A 22,616-nucleotide genomic window follows, 5' to 3' on the forward strand; every position below is an offset into this window, starting at 1 on the left:
CCTGCCGCTTCATCCGTGAGCCGAATTATCACGACAATGCACCTCTATCAGTGAAACGCAGGAAAGGAAAAACAAATAGATGAAAAGACAAACTAGCCGCTAAGTAAACCAACGATCTACTACTTATTCTCAATTTTTTTTCAACGATAACACTGTAAGAATAACATTAGCGATAAGTTGTGCTAGTTAAAATGACAGCTATCGTTGCCAGCGTTCCTATCTTACAATAGAAGGGCAACAGGAAATTGCACTGAACACACGAAAATAACAATAACATATAAACAAAGAATAAAGAGAAACATCTATCTACTTACTAGGGACCCACAAGATAATTCTATTGGCTATGGTATAGAATAGAGTAAGAAGACTTGGTGGAAAATATGAGTAGTTTTATTGTCGTCATATCCATGTATATTATTAATATTAGCTGACGGGAAAGGACGCGAGTTAATGTTTTACTCTTTGCTATTTTTTTTCTGTTATTATTTGTTTGTCTCTGCTGCGGTTGCATTTCTTCTGTCTCAGTCTCCGACATGATCATTACCCTTACCATGAACACTATAATCGTTCTACTAATTGGTATAATTTTTTGTTATGATTACGAAAGCGGGAAACTTATGACAGTCTAGCTGTTGCAACTGGAAACAACCAGGGATCTCGTCCCATTAACAGAGGACCCAAGTCTCATTCTTGTTTCTGTATAGGGCAGTCTAGGATATTTACGAGGCCGTCCAAAGATTCTCTACTTTGATTCTGCTTTCTTCCACTTATTGTTACGTTATTTTGGTGTTCGCTCTTGTCCATCATTGATTTCACCACTGTTTTCACTTTCTTTCGCGTATCTAAAGGTCATTCAGAGGTCACGCCGCTTCTCTCTACCATTCTAGATTCTGGTCATTTGTGACTGGCATGGATGACTCTGAAATTCGAAGTTTTTTTCATGATGATACTAATACGTTTTTGCTCATTCTCTTTTTCCAGAATAGAATTTTCCCTATATACTTCTTCTCCGAATGATATCGGAGTGTCCGGCTCCTGCTCGTGTCATTAGCTGTGCCTTGTGGTTTCATCAAAACTTGGAACTATATAATATTATTTTGTTGTCTGTCCCACTGTCTCCTTCGTAGATGGAGATCCTCCTTAAAATGGTAGTAGCAATAATTATAGTTTGGACATAATCTTATTTGTGACATTATGGTTTTTTTTTTTGTTATATTGTGCCACTTACGTAGCGGCTGTTCGTGTGCTGGAAGAAGTGTCATTATTACATATGTACGTACTAGTATTCTTGTATTTTTTTATATTTCAAGTATTAGCAATACCAATACCGTAATCATCTTATTCATAATCATCGTTGTCCATCATCATTATTAAGTACCGTCGTTCATAATAATCATTTGGTTTTCATCTACATACACGCTCATTGCTATATGAAACATTGCACCGGTCTTTAGCGGACTGGCCTATCTTTTTCTCTGTACAAACATATTACAAACCTGACAATGTCTCAATGTACATAGAGTTGGTCGAAGGCGAACCCCTTCGAGGTGTTTGTTTCACCTCGTGCCTAACCCCGTCCCGCGAACCCTGGAGCACGTTCGCTGTCAAGCAAGCTTAGTTAGTCGTAGCTATGATACATATATCTATCCAACAGCTGAGTATTTTGGCATTCTTACCTTTTACGGTCATCGTAAACATTTATGCTGGCAGCAGCAGCAGCAGCAGCAACAATGCAGAGGTACTGTTGCATATATTCTCTCATCTATCTATTACTGTATTGCTTTATAGCTGCGACGCTCAATTTACGAAACCTGTGACCCCTCATCCTCTCTGCTTTCTAGCCTCTACATCTACCCCCAAACGTTGTACCAGCTTCCCCTAATCTCTCCCTTACTGAGCCACTCGCCACCGCAGTCGCTGGTCTTCAGTTCCTCCTTGGTTCAAAAGTTTCAAATTCGCCGGCGTTGGCGAAGGCGGTGACGAGGCTTCTGCAATTCATTAGTTCTGCATTCACTATTGCTTTATTTTGCTTGCTACGACGTACGTTGTATCTTGAATGTTGTTGGCTCGCGGGGCGGTGTTGGAGTTCGCCTCCGCCGATTTGCATACGATATTACAGGCTCGCAGGCTCAATTTGCTTTTTGCCCCACAGCCAGAGCACTCACCCACAAAACTGTCCCACAATACCCCTCATCACTACTGCCCGCAAACTCCCAGATGTTTGCTACGGGATTACCCCATGCACAGCCTATCGACCGTTTGGCTGCCGCGCTTCAAACTCAATTCGGACAGAATCCCGAATTGCCAGAGCCTCGGGGCCTTTTTTCCTTCCTTCTCGTTGGGATCTGCCCCATCGGGTCTTTGCTATTCCTTTCTATGCTGACGGAGGAAGCGAAGGCGGCCACAACGCCACCTTGCTCCTGTCGCTCCATCGCTTGAACTGCATAACGGCAGAAGCAACAAAATCCTAACCCGCCCTATGATTTCCTTTTTGGGCGGCTACCGTCATCTGCTTCTCGGCCTCTACCTCCGCCACGTTCTTTCCCTACAGTTTGTCTTTGTGAAGCCCCAGTGGCGCGCGACGAGATCGTACACCCCCTTTCATATATATTTAATAATGTTACTGTCGCTATTAGTGTTAGGTAGCTAGCAACCGCTATGAGGGAGAGGCCAATATTGCTATCCCAGAATGCTATTATAGTACTAATAAGAGCCAATCACCTCCAGTTCTTGGTTTTGCCTTCCCTTCACAGCTTGTTCCAGTTTCAATATTTTACATAGCATCGCTCAGTCTTTTTCACTCATCCATCTATATACGCACCTATATATAGCAATAATACTCTCGATAGTATCAAATATTTCTTTTCCTTTCGATTTTCATTCTTATACAAAACTTCTTCGCTGAAGGGTCGATGACACCTTGTATGTAACGCCACCGTTTTTACCATTATTTTAGCTTGTTTTGCGTGACTACACCTCATGAACGATTGTGTTATGGTTATGTTTGCGCGCGATGTTATCATCATATAGTGGTATCGTGGAAACCAATGCGCTTGCGTTTTTCTTGCCGCCGCCGCCACCGCTGATAACGTTAACGCGATCGCAAAGAGCCAATATTATCTTTCGTCGTGCTCTCTGCCAAAGCCGAATTCCATTACAGCTCATACCACCATGCATGTATATCGTACTACAGCCAAACTAGTATGTTTTGAATGTATGGCTGCTTCTTTTTCCCGTCCACTCTTCATTTTGGTTTTTTTTTTTATTATATAATATATATACAGCTAACCGTATAGTAGTTGTACCGACTGTTTTAATGGTTCCAACGATTGTTGATGATGTTTGATGGGCATTGCGGTTGTTCGCGTACCGTCTGGAGCTTAAGGCTGCCTGCTAGTTACTTAGCTGAATGAGTAAATTATGAAACAGCAGCATAGCAGAAGTACATATAGATGTGGCAACAGCTATTCTGGGAGCCACGTATGATCACAGACACTCTCTCATTCGTTTTTTCTTCTTCGACTTTTCTGCTTTACCCAGGCTCGTTATTCATTCTTGATGGCGCTGGTGGTGATGTGACCTGAATGCTGGGTCATCGAATCTGACTTCAATCTTAATAGCGCGAATTTCCTACTCTCGTAGAGTTTATATTATACGGTTGCGAGTTTCGCTCGTCCAGCATTATCGAATTGAGCCACATCGAGGCTTTTATTGCTCAGATCGTGGCGCGCCTTGTTCGCGAATGCACGATTCTTTTCTTTCTGTGTGTAAGTCCGGTTTCCCGTGAATGTCCTCCTTCTGCTAGCTTCATTTATCGGATCTGAGATATACGGAAGTACGCGCGTATCGATGCGTGCCAGCCAGCCAGCCAGCCACCCAGCCGCTGTCATCAAGTCAGCGATGACTGCATTGGTGTGCGCGTTACTAAGTTAGTCGACTAGGCAGCACGAGATTGGTCATTGTGACCAACTCGCTTGCTAGTTTGACCTGGTGAGTTGTCTGATCCTGATGTTTCTAACCAGCTTATTTCTTGGTGGTGATGGCTTGAGCTTGTTCGACGAACAGGATTAGCCTGGCTTTTACAAAACGAGAAACCTTTCCAGCAGCGGTCTAACAGGTCTTAGGGGCAAGCCTACGGTGCCTCCCTTAACCTTGCTGCAGGTTTAGGAACCACATAACTATTAACCCTCTCGTCGTCTTCTCGCCCCATTCTCAGAGGCTGCAGCGCGTTGGTGCAATAAGATTTACGTGGATATAGTGCATGATGGTTGTCCTTATAACCAAACGTTCTGACGGTCCGTTCTTTTGACAGCAACTTTCCGGAGCGGCATTTATAAAGCCCTGCGGGCTACAGTGGGCTCGGACTGGATACGGTTGCTTCGAGACCGTATGGCCACGCTTATGATCACAGAGTTCCTCACATTGCACACTTTTCTGGGATTTACTTGTATGTATTATACTATAATCGCATTACTGTAGACTTCAATGATTTTAAGTTTGGTCCTTAATTAAAACCGAAAGTTTGAATCTTTTGTGGATTCCCCCGTACGTATTATATTGTATTCAGTTAGTTAGTTCACCAGTGTTTCGCTTCCGTCCGTTCGACCCCAAAGTTCACCAAAATCTGAGAGCCACGTTTCCCTGCAACGTATTCAACGTGTCCGCTAATGTTACATTTCACGTAGCATAGCTTACACACACAAACTTCATCTATCGCTGTCGGAAGCTTAGTCTACCGGCTTTGTTTGTATGTGCGCATTTTGCTATTGGATTTTTAATAATGGTCGGAACCGCTGGGTATATCTGACTCAAATCTATTGCACCTGCTTTGCCGTTGTTTTTGCCCTAGTCACGACGCCAGTAACTGGCACGCGGCGAGCGAGCTATCTTGCACAGGTCGTACGTACTACACGCATGTTAAAAGTACAACAAAATTGCATGCTTACACCCACCAACAGTTGGGTGTGTGTGTCCATGTCCGTATGGACGCAACAGGGCCCTGCTGGTGGTACTTCTTCTCTTGCCGTATCCTATCTAACAACATCTCGCTATAGGATTGTAGATCGGGAGCATCCCGTTCGGATGGTAGTATCGATAGTAGACGGCCATAATGAGAATGCCGAACGCGAACAGGCATGGCGTTCCGACCAATACTGGCAGACGAAACCAGACGTGGCTCCCTGCACGGAAATACCATAGCACGATTGTAGCTACGTTTTCTATGCAAGTGATCACGTAATAGCCCGTGTACTTATACCTGTGAATTAACGAGAACGCAATAGTGACAGCATAGAATAGATATTAGAAGAGACAAAGGTAAAACACGAAATCCATTATTTAATATGGACTTTTATAGATATTAATAAATACTGATTATAATTTATCATTTGGCTTGATGACTAATAATCATACAATTATCTATAATTAATCTACAAGTAGCGACCCACACGCGTATTGTGAAGTATAGTTAATTGGCACAAAGCTGGTACACCACGACAAAATGCTAACTAGGTCTACATCTCCAGTCCATTTTACTCCTACAATTTTGCCATTTAACCGTTGTGTAAAAAGTAGCCATGTATAATAGAAACGCTTGTCACTGATATGGTAAATTTTCCTATTCGAGTATTGAATTCTAAGTGCCTTTCGTAATCAATGCTCCAGTAGATATGTCGATAACCCGCAAATACTATTATGATTAGAAAAATGAGAAGCAATGTGCGTACGACTATCAATAATGAAAGGCAGGTGTGTACTTTAAATGTACCTGGCGACTTTTGGGGGGTCTACACGTGTGCAAAAGTCTATACACCTACTTGTGTTTAATGATATTCCTAACGCGTCTAAAAACGTCGTCTACATTAACGCCGATGGCTCACGGTTAACTTAAATTAGTATTTCACGTCATATTAAAAGGCGTTTGAGCAGACGATTTTTAACGACCTTGATAACGACCGAAATAAAAATGAGCGGAGCGAGAAGTTTCCTCACTTAAACGTACGTGCCGAAATGGCACATCTGCGTGATTCGATAGTACAACAATACGAAGCGGACAATGAATGTAATAACGGACGAAAATATCCAAATTGGGGAGAACGGTCTGACGCGGGGTGGTAACTTGAGCATCCCACTAAACGTTGGATTTCGGTGATAACAAGCGGACAGCCACAATGGCCGCCGTGGAAAAAAGCGGTAGCCGATCCAGTAGTAGAAGGAGGCCACAGGTCGTTTTAATGAACGGAAGGCTGGCAAACAAGCTGTACTATCAAAAGGTGCTTCATCAATAGACGCTCGACGTCAAAAGACGCGCTCACCTTCCCCTTTTAGGTGAGTTCGCTGTTCTGTACTGGTGAGCCTGTTCGTGGGATCGCTCAGGAAAGGCATCAAGCGGTCTCATGCAGAGAGGTGATCGCTCGACATCAGCCGCTCACTCTCTTTCTTCTGTCCGTCCAAGCAGTCTTCCTCAAAATTTAGGTGGCCTCGATAGGCTGCCAGCTATTGTGGCCGACATGCCAGGGGCAAGTCGAGGTTCATCCAGAGTTTAGCCTTAGAAGCCATGTTTTCATAGCCGACAGCTAGACAGGTAAAGGCCGGCTGGCAGATGGAGGCCGAGGGGAATAAGAGGACTGGGGTGCAGGAGTCAGGCAGGGCCGTAGATGTGTTGCATTTCTAACAGCGTGATAGTCTACCACAAAAAGCTCACACCAAGTGAGACACACGAGCGAGCTAGGAACTATGTTAGGGGTTAGGGTGGCTCAGAGGGAGTGCGTCTTGGCGAAGGGCGGGGATAGTGCGGCCCGAAGGTGAGCGAGTGAACGCCTGTTGGAAAAAAGAAGTAAAGGAAGAGGCCGTCATAGACGCGGACTTGCACGCATCAAAGGTTACAGAATCACCACTAGTAGCAATGGTAAGGACAGCCGAGGCGGCTGAAACCCGTCTAGAAGTCTGCAACTACAGCACGGTCAACGCAGAGCAGCAGCCGGGTATCGCCGACGTTGTTGATAGCGATATATTATATATTAGCATGGGATGACTTTTAGTAAACCTTTCTACCAATTCATAATGAATAACAGGAATATCCAGCGGTTTGCGGCGAGTCGGCTTAGGTTGTCACTTGTAGACCGACCACAGAATGGCTATAATGGTATTTTTCAAGTGAGGAGGACGCTGAAAATGCAGCGTTCTGTTTGTACATGTGACCATTTATATATCGAGGATATGCCATGTTTCGTAGGCAAAAATATATGAGCTTGTAGTTAATTTAGGGTATACCAAACGTATAGGTTCCCTTCGTCTTCGATAAAGAATTCTTTATATCTGCTTATTCGAAATATCGTTTTTGTGATTTTAAATGATATGTGCCTTCCTCATCATTATGGATGCTATTTCTATAGACCTTTGCTTCACAGCTCACCGCCTTATCTCCTCAGATTCAGCTTTCTTTCTGCCCATCTGATAAGTGGGAACGCACTATCGACTGTGCCTTCACACATAAACCCTCACTAGCGTTTACATAGTCCATAAGACGTGAGAAGTACCACAGCTTCTCCTTGTGTCGCTAAACCTAACTAGATAAAGAGTAGTTTTAGAGAGATTCGTTCAGAGACCCCATAGCTAATAGCGGTTGTGGCCATAAGAATAGTCTGAATGAGTCGAAAGTGTCCAGAGTTCTTAGGCATAGCAGTGGGACAGAGTTGCTAAACCAGTTAAAGCTGTTTGCTGCAGAGACTATAAAACAGCTGGAATCCACGCACACTTAGGAAGATTGCCTGCAGCCGATCGCTGTCTTCCTGGGGATGGCGGTGCTCGCCGTAGCCGTAAGAGTACAGTCGGCCCTCTAAGCATGCACGTCCGTTTGCACCGTAAGGGCCAAAAGCTCAGCAGGAAAGCGAGCGTCGATGGTGGGATGACAAAAGCAAACAAAGAACGGCCGCCACGACTCCATACGAACCCAGGCCAGATTTAATGGCGCACACCTGGTCGGCCAATCTACCCACTACGCTCTAATGGTGTTCCATCAGTTGCCGTAACTCACCGCGCAGGACGGCGGGGTTCAAGTTGATCTGTCCAAGTTAGCCCGGAGACAGCCGGTCATATGAACAATAGCCAGTGAAGGCAGGTGTTGTTTTACTATGTAACTGCAGAGGAAGCGATAGCCGCGGGTCTACACAGGTATTTGCCCGTCCGTCGAACACTGCTACATGAACGCGGCGTGGTTAATCCCAATAGGAGGAAAAACAAGCGGCGTTTCTAACTCCGCCGAAAAAAAACGTCTCGCAATGCGACTGGGTCCAAAAAATCAAATGTCCGTATGAAATGCTATTATGCTATTAGGTGATAACGGCAGTAGTAGAGAAGAGGCGGGTAGAGAACTAGGGTTTCAAACAGCATCTTTTTAATCCAATAATCTATTTTAATGTGCTTTATCAGTGTAAGTAAGCTTAGCATGAACTGCGCGAGTAGAAACTGTACGACAGTGTATCGTCACTGTTTTTGCACGGTTGTGAATCAAAGCCTATAAAGAAGAAGTCCGCCGGTCGAGTGCGAGGTCGTTAAATCTATTGACCCACTTAAACCTTTAGCATATAAATGCACCCGAGACCCCTTAATCAACGCGGGCAGGACAGGGTAGCTGCTATAGAGTAACGGACTGTATAAGGGGGAACTAATTGCTCGAGGCTCGTTTCGTCTGCGAGTACCTAATGTCCCATTTCAACTCAAACGTCTGAATATGTTTGACCGATACAGATAGTATAGCTTTAACTTGATTGTCTGCTAGATCTTGTAGCAAGGGACATTTCGGCCTTAGAAGTTATGGACTTGGCAGCGGCTATTGTTGAATTTTACAAAATAATTCATTGTTTACATGTGCATGCTTGCACAATGGTTGCCGACGAAGCTACTGTAATAAATTCAGGCTTCCACACAAAAGCGAGGCAGGATAAGCGTTGCTGGGGATGCAGCCAAGGCGAGTTGATCCTGAAAAATAGTTTATTTCAAGGAAGCTACCCTATTGCTAATATGTAGTCATTCCTGGATTAATTGGTAAATTCAGTATACAAATTTACTCGAGGGAGAGCCCCTAAATGCGATTATGTTCCAACGCACAGGCATCAAAAGTTGATGGTGCCTAATTTTTAGATGAATTAGTTTTTAAATATACGACGCATGTGATGAACTATCCTATATTGGATTAGTTTGAGCTACTACTGTGAATCCGTACAAAAATGATGTTTGTAAAGCGTGTCGCAGAGCAACACGAACACCTGCTCGTATACGAATATGTCGTTGTTGAGAAACCATCTATTTAAGTGGAATACTAATTAGAAAAATTTGTTGCTCTAGTTAAAAGTATGCACTGCATTGCACAGAAAATTAATTGCGACGCTCATAACGCCTAGGAGACCTCTAACCAAAATAGGGTCGGGAATATTCATTCCTCTGTAGTCTATATTTAACCAATTTCCCTTTAAACATCGTCGTTTGCCTATGTGTACGTCCAAGTGCAGAGTATAATATTATAATAATATTACCTAATAGGTAGTTTGGAGAAATCTACTATTGCATCTAATACAAGATATGAAACCACGATCATTATTCCTATATTTCGAGATGACGTTACGTTGGAACGGTGCGATGTTTTGCGGGATCTTTTTTTCTATTCGTATATCTGTTTCGAGATACACGAATAGAAATCGATTTTCAGCAAGAAGGCTGTAACAAGCCATCAAAAATTCGAAGATATTAATGATTTACAGGTATGAGCTCTGTCAGCGAACTACAGCGACATATCGCCATATAGGACTCCATAACTAGAAATGGTTGGCATAAAAAACACGGCGTGATTTCCAATGTGAATTTTGTTTTTGTCGAAGACTTGCGAAAATCAATAATGACCAATAGTGTTGAGAGCTGCGGTAGAAGCCGAGCTACTTCAAAAGGCACGAGCGTTAGGAACGTAACATATGTAAAAATGCCACACTCGTTCATCTCAGCCAAACAAATAAGGCAAAAGAAATCATTGAATGGCTGCCGCAGAGACTCTTGCCTCCCTTTGTGCTCAGATTAGATAGTAGCTTACTCAAGTACCGAATTGTACCTCGATATAAAAATGTACTTTTTATGGTAGTCGCGGATGGCGAAATCAATAAACGGGCGTGGCTGAATCGGCGAGACATCCCGTTAAGCAAATTTACCCTCGCAACAGATTATTAGATATGGGATCTATTTGCTGGTCCAGTGGAGGTGTCATTGATTAAAAATCTATTTAGAGATCACGACAGAGGTGTCCTATTAACATTATTTACGAGGGTAAAAAAAACTCTGCGCTATGCAGCCAAGACTAGTAAGCGGGCGGAATAATTGAGTTACCATTTAGTAGACAGCCATAGGTAGTACTGCTGCATATATTTACTTAGCAATAAGACAACTAACCCTATAAAAAGTTCGAAGGAGTTCATTATGTCACTCTAAAGGACGTAGTAGACAATATATCTTCAGTCGTTACCCATAAAAAACGCCAGCCCTGTGATACGCCCAGCATTCGCCAGCTTATAACAAATCTAATTCAAACTCTTAGCGCTTTGAATGAACCAGGCTATCCTCTATTGGTTCGATGCCCGAAGGGTTCAGGCCAACTGATTAATCGCCTGTTCAGCTAAGGATTATAATAAAACGGCAAGAACTAGCTCTAGCAAGGTTGGCGTTCGCCTGTACACTTTACAGAGGCAACCTGAATTGTGGAGGAGTTTACAAATTTCATCGTGAGCATATCGACGTTTCACTTTAGTCTTTAGTTTGATACGAGGCATCTTGGTGATTGTATGTCGATGTACTTGTCGTTATTAATATCGACGCCGACAGCCTTACGACGACGACCTTAGCGATGTATCTCAATTAGGAGTGTGCTTCATGATTTCATGGTGACTTTAAACAGAAACAGGCCTCAGCCAACGACGGGGGGTCGCAATGATCTCTGCATAAATAAGAGAAAAAAACGAATATGTGTAGATCGCACTGGCCTGTCGTCGGTTCAGATCAGCACCAAAATGCGTGTTCGCTCATTCGACGAGCGTGAGGTATCTTTCTATACCATACAGATCTATATTTAGAACGAGGCTATTCAAATGATTGTCATGGCGACGATGCATTTTGGGCTTTTACAGCAGATTCTAAATTATTTGGGTTGCTGTATTTTGTCTTGCTAACAAGAACATGTATATTTAGTTAAGTACTACAAATATTGTAATACGGTATAAATTCACGATAGAAGAAGTGATAGTGCCCTAGCCATTCGGTTTATTACCACATCCTTTAAGTAAAAATCACGATCAAGGCTTCGACCGTCAGTTTCGAGATCGTTCATGCTAAATATCAGACGCTAATAAAACTCGTTGTACGAAGCAGCCGAAGAGCATTCAATAATTTACCCCCCCACCCCCACCCACCCGATAATAACCCCTTTATGCCTAATCCTCTAATAATTTTAACTGCAATTTAAATCTCATTGCAGATATCGGCAGGTTTGATTGACGTTAGTACTGCTTTAACGTCATTGAAAATCTGATTTTTTTTTTTTTTTGGTCATTTTGTCTGGTACGCTACTGCTACTCATCATACCTCTACACAGAATGCAGTACAATACTGTAATAGCAATTTCCGCTTGCACGGCTTTTTGTATCAGCAATGCGATGCTATCCTGATCTGAAATGACTTTACTAAGCTGATTGTTATTTGGCTGACGGCAAATTATAGATGGCCTGCTTGCCTTTCGTCGTAATAAGCTCTCAATCATAATGCATTCATGCGCCATATAGGAATAACAGCTGAACGCGATATGACACAGACACCTTAAACTGGATCTGAAGTCTTGCCGGAAGCGGGAAAAAAATGATGCGTCATTCTCCAGCGTTATCCGGCTTTGCCAAAGCCGATCAGTGCAGGCGTCACAGTAGCTGCGATGAGCGTTATTATATTATTAGTTAGAAAGAAGCTGCAGCGCGGCGAGGCCTACCTGCCTATCTTCACATAGACGTCTAATGCGCTCCCAGATTATTGACGAACTTCACGATGTTTGGGCTCACTTGGTTTTGGGAGTGCATTAATAGGATACGTAAGAAAACAAGATGATGGCAGCATTTAAATAAAGTACTAGATAAAAACGAAATTATCCGCCATCTTTAATTTTGGCGATGTGTCCCTTGCCGCACCATTAAGATTCATGAACTTGATGTTAATAGCAAGTTATTTAGGCGATATTAACAAATGAATAATTACTAATTTTACGGATTTCAGTGATTATAACATTAAAAATACCTGATGATGACTAGAGGGCATTGGGTTTTGTACAAATTTCTACGCTAAACTTGCTTGTGATTCGGATCTAAGTACTTCCTTTAGATGGAAAAAGAATCGCTTAACACATATAGGGTCGTTCTATTGTCTCTATATGGATTAAATTAACGACTGTTATTCGCACTTTTTAATTAACACAAATTAGCCAATGATTGAAGGGTTACGCTACCGGTAATTAAATTATTAGACGAAAGGATGTTCTTGTATGGCCACAGCAGGGCACAACGGCCCTTTTGGGTCGGCTGACGTATGTTTAGATTTCTAAAACCAAAAGAACGTTATAGGCTTTAACTACTAGCTTTTTAACGGATAAAGCCGTTGGTAATAGGTTATAGCTATGCGATACATTGTTATGGGAGATACGAACGTGACCTGTGCTGGTTTAACATTTCTGCTCATTTCGAGATTCTATTCACGATCGTGCCTTCTCCTGAATACATATCTGTGTTCTTAACTCGAATGGCTCACCTTGTTGGTTCATCTTTGACGTTCAGGAAACATACGAGATAGATCGCCCCGATGAGCATATCAAAGAGGTATTCTTCACATTGGCGAGGCTGGCCCGACTCTGTATCGCAGAAACGCGTGCCTTGATGCATTACCCATACCGACATGACGCCCCAGTGACCCACACATAAAGGAATCAACCTGCAATGGTGTGACATTCGGGTAGAGAGAAGAAGGGCGGAATACGTTAAGCATAGAACGTATGTGAAAATCTGTAAACAATGTAACCCAGCCTGCGTAGGAAGTGATTAAGTTACCATGCAATACTTAGTAAATCTATGCGCTGACATTGCCAAAACAAACTTTCGTAGCAGACGATTCAGTTGAGAGGACATAGATACGTCTGCTTGCTACAAATCACGTCAGCACTAAACTGCACAACCGATCATGCACTTTTTACATTGCCAGTCAAGCTTTGACCGTGACATGTACGCTAAGGTATACGCCCATTAAACAAATGTGTTAGGTAGAGAATATTTGTTTTTCAGATATTATCATTTTGTATATATATATAATATAAATTCGATGTCAGATTGTTCTGGGTTGTCTATTTTACGTTCGATTTCCTTTGATCTTTTCAGTATATTGATGTTATCTTGTTCATCGTCATACCGCAATCTTTTCATCTATGTCCGATGCTACCTTCATCAGTTTCCTGTGATACGGTAAAGTTGACTGGAAAAGCAGTTTAGTCCATAATTTTTTTAACTTTCATACAAACACGATGATGCCTTTGACAGTTTTACAGTTATTGCTCTACAATCTCTGGAAATAAACTTTACTTCTATATATTCGTCGATTTGTCTGAGCCATTTGCTGATCAATACTAACGAGAGCGGTAAGAAAAAGGTGAGACAGAGGCATTACAACTGGAATAGTTTAATTTCAACGAGACAGCAAAAAGCCATCTGTATACCATCATTCCGCCTTTGACGCGACCGCGGTTTATTTGAAAAAAAAAAAAACTTGATAAAACAAAACGCTCGACAGTTCAAATGCTCATCTCCCAAATCTCTTATAACGCTCCCTATATTATATGGTATATATAAACGCCATGCCTACCATTCCATAGGTCTGAGCAGATACGAGTTTGAGCGCCAGAAAATCTTCTATCGACCCGATCTATATCACCCGTAGAGGTGATACGTGCCAGACATATTTGGGTAATCCGCCAACTATATTAGATACCTATAGTTGGACTAGATTGCCAAACCTCCATGGAAGATCTCGATTGATAACGTTTGAGAACACCAACCGAACAAGTTGTCACGCGCTGGCGTCTAAACGATCATTGTTACCACGGAGATTAACATCGTATACGAAACAACAGCAAAAACCGTCTGTACGGCTTATCAGCTGGTTGACTATTCCTTTTTTACCCAATGATCTATGAAATGGAGACCAGGCTAAGCTGGTGGTACCGCTTACGAACGAAATGACCTACTGGTTAATTCTAGCCCACAGAGGCAATGGCAGGATGTCCAGTATATCCCGCATCAGTAGTTTGCCTATTCCTCTTCTGCTTCTGTTTTCTAAGTACGAGCAATAAGCAATTCGCTGTTGAAACGATTAGTACCTCACGAGCTTTCATCTCAGGCCAATTTAAAAGAGGTAATTGTCGCTTTGCAAAAAACGCGAGCATGACTAAGGCAATCATTTGATTGCTAGTGCCCGATTCCCCATAAATGGTACCGCATAATGATGATTTGCTATATGCAATTGTTCCAGCCTCGAAGTTATTCTCTACCTGCTCTAATATATGTGCTAGTGGCCTTAATCATGCGAGTGCCACGCCATCGTAGCGTTCCATAATGTGACTCACCAGAACGTGTACTCCGACGTGAACAACGCGATGCAGATAATCCGTGATCCCACCGTACACAGCCTGGAACGTAGTGAGCCACATTTCCACAAATATATAGAGTAAGTCAAAATGAGAAAAACAACAACAACAAAGCTTTGATAGAGTTCAATCTTTTCTATTTCTTTTACAAAGCTTGAATGACCTATTGAATAGCAAGAGTATTATGAAAAAATAACAAAAAAAAAAAAAAAAAACTAACTATTACTGTTTCAAATCGTGTAACAGACTGTAAGAAAGCATCGTATGAAAGCCTTCCAATGCCTTCGTCTTCTTCACTTCAGCTGGGCCCCAGCTCAACTTTGTGCCATTCCTCGGAACGGCTTTCCTACGAGGCGTATTGCGCCTCGCTAATACAATAGGATGGTTCAGGCATAATTCTGTGAAAGTTTTCCTAAATAAACACATTTGTATAGCATACAATGTTACACTGCACGCGGGGCAACAGCGGGAGAGATAGGGAAGAGAACATTCGTTTTGGGCTGAGTACTGGTCAGAAGGACAAGGCATACTGCACGATGTATGTGTGATGTTGTACTGTAGCAATGGCCAGTGACGATAGCTGTATTACGCTTCGCGGTATCTTATATCTTGTACAGCTTACTTGCTGGTTCAAAGCGGCAGTTTTGTCGTGATTTGGTCGTTTGCCGGCCTTACGTGTCATTATGAAAATCCTCCCTGAGGAGCTCAGGGCTTGGCCTTAGGCCCTTGGTTGTCTAAAAGAGCCGGGGTGGCCATCCAGGTCAAAGTTCACTAGACGGACCAACGCAAAGTGGGGGGAATGAGGAGGGAGAGGGGTAATAGCGACTAAGCGCCTTCAAACATGTTTTCAAAGTTTGCAAAGAGTCGGCTAATTCAACATAGATTTATTTTTTACCAAGCTATTTTCATAATCTTTTATGATTAAGTGGTTGTCGTGTTTGCATGCTTGTTTAGAGATATGCGCATGGGTATCACTGTTTATGTAGAAATCCGTGAAATCTGTAGATAAGACGTGCAGTCTTGGCTTGATTCCGTATGATTTATAATTCTCATATCTTGTTTCTTGTTTGTGCGTGCTTGTGTCCGCATACCTCCAAATAAACTGTAGTATCGCTCCAACCCGACTCATGTTGTACTTGTCTGGCACTGAGCGCCGTAGCGCCCGATGGTAGCTGGATAAAGAGAGCGCGATGCTCACCAATGAACTCATGGCTGAAGCCAGTTGACAGCCCCCTAAAAAAAACATGAAACAGTCATGAATAGCAAGTGGATGGGCATTCGGCTGTTGCACTTACTATAACGGAAAATAAACGACGTACCGTACGTTAACGAACCGAACGAAGAGCTATCGAAATCCTAAATATTAATCCTTTGTGTGACGATGATAATTTTGCGACCCCGCATGTGATGAAATGAACCTCCCGTAAACTAGTCAATAGGTTTCTAAGCTAAAAGCTTTGTTTTTAAACTTTGTTTAAATGAAAGTCATGGTTTACGTATTAGGTTTTAGGATAAGTCCCTTAAATATCTATGCAAATTCATATATTCATACAAGGCGCAGCACTAACAGTATGCTCAAAAGTACTAATAATCAAAAACCATATGTTATAACACTACGCAAACGCTAACGCTCTAAGTACCAAAACAAATATACAATATTCGATTCGTGTCTCAGAGGCTCCAGAGTTCTATTAGAGCAGACGAAACAAGATCGATTGCTCAAGTCGGGTCAATAGAAAGAGACCCAGCGCCCGACAGTACCCAATGGACGACGTTCATTGCCACCGCCCACCAAAATATAACCCCAAATGGTGATTCCGGTGTACATTTTGCTAAGTGGTCTGTAAATCAATTTTGAACGGATGCCGACCAAACGCTTGATAATCGCCGACGGATATTTCTTACTGCTACTGCTACTGCTACTATTATTAGTATTTGTTATCTATTTGCAGCTCTTTCAAAACTGCGCACGCGTTCAACGTTCATTAGACTGTGACCTACCTACCTATCAGCTCATTTGCGATGTGGCCTTTTAAGGAGAATTCCGAGGCCAACAGGAAAATTTGCAGAGTCGCTTGTGGCGCCGACTGGAGGACCGCTTTGAATAGTGAAAGCAACGCAGTATCACGATCCTCATGAATCATTAACAAGTAGTAATCCACCTGAAAGAAATTCCAGAGCCAGAATTTAATGTTTATTATTCGATACACATGTTTGATAGCTCACACACAACTAGCCCATAAATTCACCTATTTAGAGCTATGCAACTTCACCACTCAGCCGTATGCGCATCACTATCTGCTCATTTCTATTCGTTCAGAGGGTTTGATCGAGGGTCGGAGAATCGCTGGCTCCCCACAAAATCAGTGCGCAGGGTTCCGGAACAGTTTCCTTGGGACGCCGTAACGTTGCATAACAATATATTAGCACTGTCAGACTCTTCGCGCGCTTCTAATAGCTGTCAAGCCTAGCCAAGCTAGATTCAGCCACACCGGTACGTTCTTTAGTATTCACCGCCTTAACGTTTTAAACGATTCCCCCACAGAGCTTCTGTATGATTTCGATAATGCATAGTTTTCCACATCATCAAAATGCCTATCAAGATTTTCCAGCCTCTTGGTCTGATGGTTGAAAACGAGTAGTAGTTGATCGCTACTGCTCAAGACAGATGAGCGATTGGAATGAACGTTATCGCTTGGCAGAGAGTATTTCTGGTCCGGAGATTTATAACCAAAATCAATTTTATTTAACGCACGTACTGTGTAGCATATATGATAAAAATATATAGACATATTTCGAATATGCACTATGATACTAATGATATTACGTCTACCTATTACACTGCATACGTAGTACCAAATCTTCGTACTTGAAGATCAGTGGTCGTATCTAACGCAGTTAGATTGCCTTATGTTTTATGTCGTTCTGATAATATCCGGTTGGAGAGTAGATTTCGTTTAGATAAAATTCCGTTATTCTGCCACTTAAAAGTTCCTATAATATTGCCCTGGTCCAACATGTAGTCTGTGTGTAACCCGATGTATTAGATGCTGACCTTTTAGTAGATGCACAAAAACCATAAGATGGCCTTCCTAAGTGTACGTACATGCATACAAAGTTATCAAGTTGTGGTCGCTTTTTTTTGCCGCTGTGCATTATATTGGCTTGCCGATAATATTTCTATTGATAAATAAGAATTCAGAATTTTTTAGTACCTAGTTATAATACAGCCGAAGATTTTAGCTAATACTTTTACAACCAACTCACATCTAACAGCTTCCAGATAAAAGACATCCTCGATACCACCTATTTGAGAGCTCATCGCGATTCCACAACGAGCAGGCGTATTTTAGATGACTGATGTATAAATAAGAGCACCTGTGTGGCATTGGGCACATCTGTCATCGTTCGCTGTTTCTGTCAATCGGGGGCGAATGTTGTATTTCGAAAAACAGCATTTAGCCAGCCTTCCCACTCAGCTACTGAAAAGCTACGCCTCTAAAAGCCGATTATCTCGCCTAATCACGCCGTGGCACTGGCAGCGTCTATAGATATGTTGTATACCGGTGGGGCTTCGAGCGCAATGCAGTTCTGCTATTGTTACTATCGAACCTTTCGAACGTCTGATTATTATTCTGATCGGCATACAGATCCCTAGGATAGTCGCCGACCACTGCTTTCGCCTCTGTTCCCGTATTTTTCTAGAATGAACCAGTCTGTTGTGTCGAGTTCCAGACCTCCCATTTATCCTGGTCCATGTCATGAAATGCGATGACCTGGATAACGTCCCAACGGTATCCTGTTTTCGGAGGCAACTCAGTTTGAGTGGCAAAATGGATCGTTCATTCAGAATTGCTTGCGAAGAAACCAGCTGGAAGTATTGTGAACGCCGAAGTAAATATCAGCCGACATATTGAAGTAGCAGCAACTGTCACCTTACCGCGTCATGAGCGTTTCGAAAGCGATACCGCGACTGAGGTGCGATGTATAGAAATATAATTAAGGCTCATCTCTAGGCAAGCCACAGAGGTAATATATTCTCAAAATGAAACAAATGGGGCTCGGATATAGCGACGAGAAAAACACGGAAAACCAAAGATGTAACAACATACGTTTTTCGAAGAAAAATACGAAAATGTTCTATCGACCTTGAATGTTGTTAACATAAAATATCTGCATCGAAAAATATGTGTATCACATATGAAACTGTTACCTGAGCTTTTTCTAATCTGTTTAATTTACAAGGTAAGATTCTTCATTAGTTCACCCTTGTCAGTGTCGCCTATATAGAATATATACATATTCACTATAAAAAAATATTATGATCAATTATATTTTTTAATTAAGGGAGCCATCACATCCCAACCCCATCATATATACAATTAAAAAGCGGCGCCGTCAGTTTGTTTCCTGCCAAATTTATTGGTGACTTTCACCTTTACGTACAGATGGACCGACAGCTAAGTAATGCACAGTGGCGCCACGCAGCCTCTCATAAAAATATCAGCGCTTTTGCCCATCCAAGTTGGCATTGAGCCCAGCACAAATCATATATGCATGCAGGACTATCGCCTAGAAAGTTATTTAAGTCCTTTCTGCTCACACCGCACTATTGGTCAGGCTCAGGATGAGCCCTATACCTAAGTTTCACTAGCAGTAAGATTCAACAAGCTGAGCTAGATGTCGTAGTGGTCCCAATAGTCTCGATGTAGTCGACGACCAGCATTGCTTTGCTTTCGTGGTAATAAGGTGGTTGTTTCGAGCATCAGCTGTACTCCTCGACTTCCTTCCTGCGCTTCTTCTAGGCCTTTTCCATGCCGACCATTCACTTTTATCGACTAAACGGGCTGCTCCATAGGGGTACGTGCGCACATATACAGACGCCCTTTCTCCGTGACCTGGTGCGTCCTGGTCCGTACGCATAACCTTACGCGGTGAATGATAGCTCAATGAGAGAGGGGTATCGAAGATGCTAAAAAGAGGCGACGCCAATTCGGTTTACCGTCATTCGCTACAGTGAGTTGGGTTGACCGTTGAAGCCGAAAAAGGGTTAAGTACCGGTTATAGTATGTAACCTTAGGTTTACTACGCAACGTCGTGTGTATATATATGTACGTGTTTCTAAGTGAGGTATATAGCGAGGCCAAGAAGCGTCTATGTCGAGCCGTTTTCTGAGTTTGACGGCGGACGCGCGACACTCGAGAAAGCTGTTTGCTTAAACGGCGTTTGAAGATAAGCGGCCTTTTTGCGAGTCTTCGGTTGATCGATAGTCAGCGGCGACGACGGCCTCGAAGCCGAGCGGCCTCCGAAGTAAAAAGTAACTTCGTTAAAAGTGGTGCGCGCCTGTTTGAATATAATTGCATTAAGGGACTGGCCCGCGGCGGCACCGGCTGCTACTGCTAGCAGATGGAACGAGAGTAACACGTCGGTGTTGAGGGGCAGGTGGGTGCGCGACGAAGGAGAGCGGGACAACCATGTAATTGACGCAGTGTGGCTTTCCAGATCTCTAGACTTCTCGCAGTCAGATCTTGCTGAGACCGAATAGCCTGAGACTTTAAAGCAGGACGGTAGAGGAGGGGCAACCGGCCGATCAACCGAGAGAGAGGATTTGGGAGAATAAGTTACACCGTTTGATACTGTTAGAACGACGGCAGAGGATATTGGAAACTAAGTATATAAGCCCCCTTGCTTGGGGCACCGTCTGCCAGTTGCCCTTTTCGAACAGTCAGAACTATAGTTAGTCGTAGGGGAAACTATGGAAAGAGAGGCAGCTTCTTGGCCTCTAGCAAGATGTGAGCGGCTCAAGAGGTGTATGGCTTGTGCAAGCGATTCACGTCAAGGGTGGAGCTCAAGTGCGCCTGTAAGCGATGGGCTGGAAGGTTGGCTAGCTGTCTGAGCGTTTGCTTCATTGCTCATAACAACAACGAACTTGGTCGGGAAATCAATTTGTACAGAAGAGTATAGCGATAAGCTTGAAGCTCTCTTTCAAAGCCTACCTACACCGATAGTTGGCTTGTAAACTTAAGATCGTTTGAAATGTCTTACACTGACAAGACCTGCATTGAACGAGATATCGTCTTTTCATAGGTCTTGCCGCGTGTGTATATCAACATAAGTAGGTATATATGTAAATACGAGTCAATAGTGAACCTTCGATACTCAATGTGAACCTATATGTGTGCATACCCGTGCGTGCCTGCAGGGATCTCTCTGTATGTGAACGAATGCAATTAAGGAAACGCATCTCTACCCTTTTCAAACGCCACACTCAAATAGGAGATAACGGTATCTATTACCCACAAGACCTTGGCTAAAGGGCTAGAAGTGAAACGCGAATGACTCAAGAGCTCTCCAAAGAGCGTTGTGTAACTACATTGTATTGCTTGCGTCGCGAAGTTGATCAGCCATGAATTTAATGAGCGACTCACTGCTGAGAAACAACGGTTTTGTCAGCGCCAGGGTTCAAAGTGGAAAGCGGAATCGCCTTCTACGATAGAAATAGCAGACCTTGGAACATCGTGGGATCTGGCTGTTTCGAATTAGGATGTGTCCTGTGCTCTTCTGTCTCATGAATGTGCAATCGATGGCAAGGAGTCCTTTCGTCTGGTGTTCCCGCGTAAAAGCAAGAAACAGTAATAAACGGGATATTAATCTCATCATTCGCTGCGGTGCTAGTTTTCGTTCATGTTAATTGACCTGGCATGTCCAGCCCCCAGCATCACTGCTCCTAGCTTAACCTTCCTATTTGCTCTCGATAGTTGCAAGACCTCTTCAGGCAAAAATAAGTCAAAAGACGACTGGTCAGGTGTAGACCTCGTTATCTGAAAAGCTATACTTGAGTTTGCGATTTACTCATTACTGACTAACGAGCTCACACAACTTATGAATTTATAAAGTGTTTAAAACTTGATTGTGAAAAATATAATACGGACACTGCTGCGCACATTTTTCCATTTAATGGATAACTAATGGAAAGTTCCTTTTCTGTACTTCACCGTATAGCGATGACACACCGGCGGTGAAAACCGAGGATAAGTTTCCTTTAGCAGCTCCTCATATATTACCCATCAAAAGAAATCAGCCTTAACTAAGTTAATAAACGACTAAGACCGGGTTTTCGACTGGATCAAAAATTTCTCTATGTACTCAGCGAGCTCTCGGTCTCTCTTGGTAAAGTCTGCTCAGTTCGTTTGCCGCGACAATCTACACAGCAATCCAGCGGCTTCCTGAGAACTCATGTTTAAAGTTATCCCCTCTTTCTTTGTTTCACTGATACGTGCGAAGCACTTACCCTAGCCATATTCTTGGCGACCCCCCTTCTTGCCACGAGTGTGGTAAAAATGTAAAAATATTTATGCCGTCGCCTTGTAGCCGACATATTATGGAAATGGGTCTGATGGCCCACGTCCCTGGATCGCTACTCCGGCCGCACTCATGCTAACTTCCTTCCAAAGTGCAGAGTGACAACAGTGGGCGCACTTAGTCTCGGAAAGCCATAGGAGCCATCATTTAATCCCGTACCGCTTTTTCTTGCTTGCTTGCCTGACTAGTCAGGTTTTAGTGACCTCAGTTAGTCAGCAAACCGAAGGTCGTATCATAACCGGGCACCCAGCATGTGGACCCCCTTTCACCATTGGTCGGTTGGCAAAAGAAGACATATCGAGTCTGAGCTCTGAGGGTCTCCTTGGTCAGACGTTGGCTACGATGCCCTCGGCTGATCCTGAAGCCCCCAGTCCACTCGCAGCAGAAGCCGCAGCTGCAGAGCGGCAGCCGGTAGCCTACTTAGCTGAATCGGACTGGCTCGGTTAGCTGATAATATACTCTAAGGGACATCGCTTCCTGCTACACACAGACACAGACACGCATCATGGTACAAAACTCAACACAGCACTCTAGCAAAACGCAAATTCTA

General features: G+C 43.1%; 1 protein-coding gene across 3 annotated transcripts in view; it reads right to left on the minus strand.

Moving 5' to 3' along the window:
* Positions 1-372: 372 nt before the first annotated feature.
* The window catches only part of LOC111248870 (XK-related protein 6-like), a 59,662-nt gene continuing 37,418 nt past the window's right edge, over positions 373-22,616 (minus strand). For 2 of the 3 annotated variants that reach the window (XM_022801917.2, XM_022801913.2), the window contains exons 7-11: positions 16,710-16,866; positions 15,796-15,937; positions 14,684-14,746; positions 12,823-13,002; positions 373-5,257 (exon numbers count right to left, since the gene is read on the minus strand). In XM_022801917.2, the coding sequence (XP_022657652.1) occupies positions 5,035-5,257; positions 12,823-13,002; positions 14,684-14,746; positions 15,796-15,937; positions 16,710-16,866 (765 nt within the window). In that variant the 3' untranslated portion in view covers positions 373-5,034. The remainder of the gene's footprint in view (positions 5,258-12,822; positions 13,003-14,683; positions 14,747-15,795; positions 15,938-16,709; positions 16,867-22,616) is intronic. The other variant, XR_002672706.2, reaches the window with a different exon arrangement.

The sequence above is a fragment of the Varroa destructor genome, unplaced genomic scaffold (genome assembly GCF_002443255.2).
Source record: "Varroa destructor unplaced genomic scaffold, Vdes_3.0 BEIS01000004.1, whole genome shotgun sequence".
Classification (NCBI taxonomy): domain Eukaryota; kingdom Metazoa; phylum Arthropoda; class Arachnida; order Mesostigmata; family Varroidae; genus Varroa; species Varroa destructor.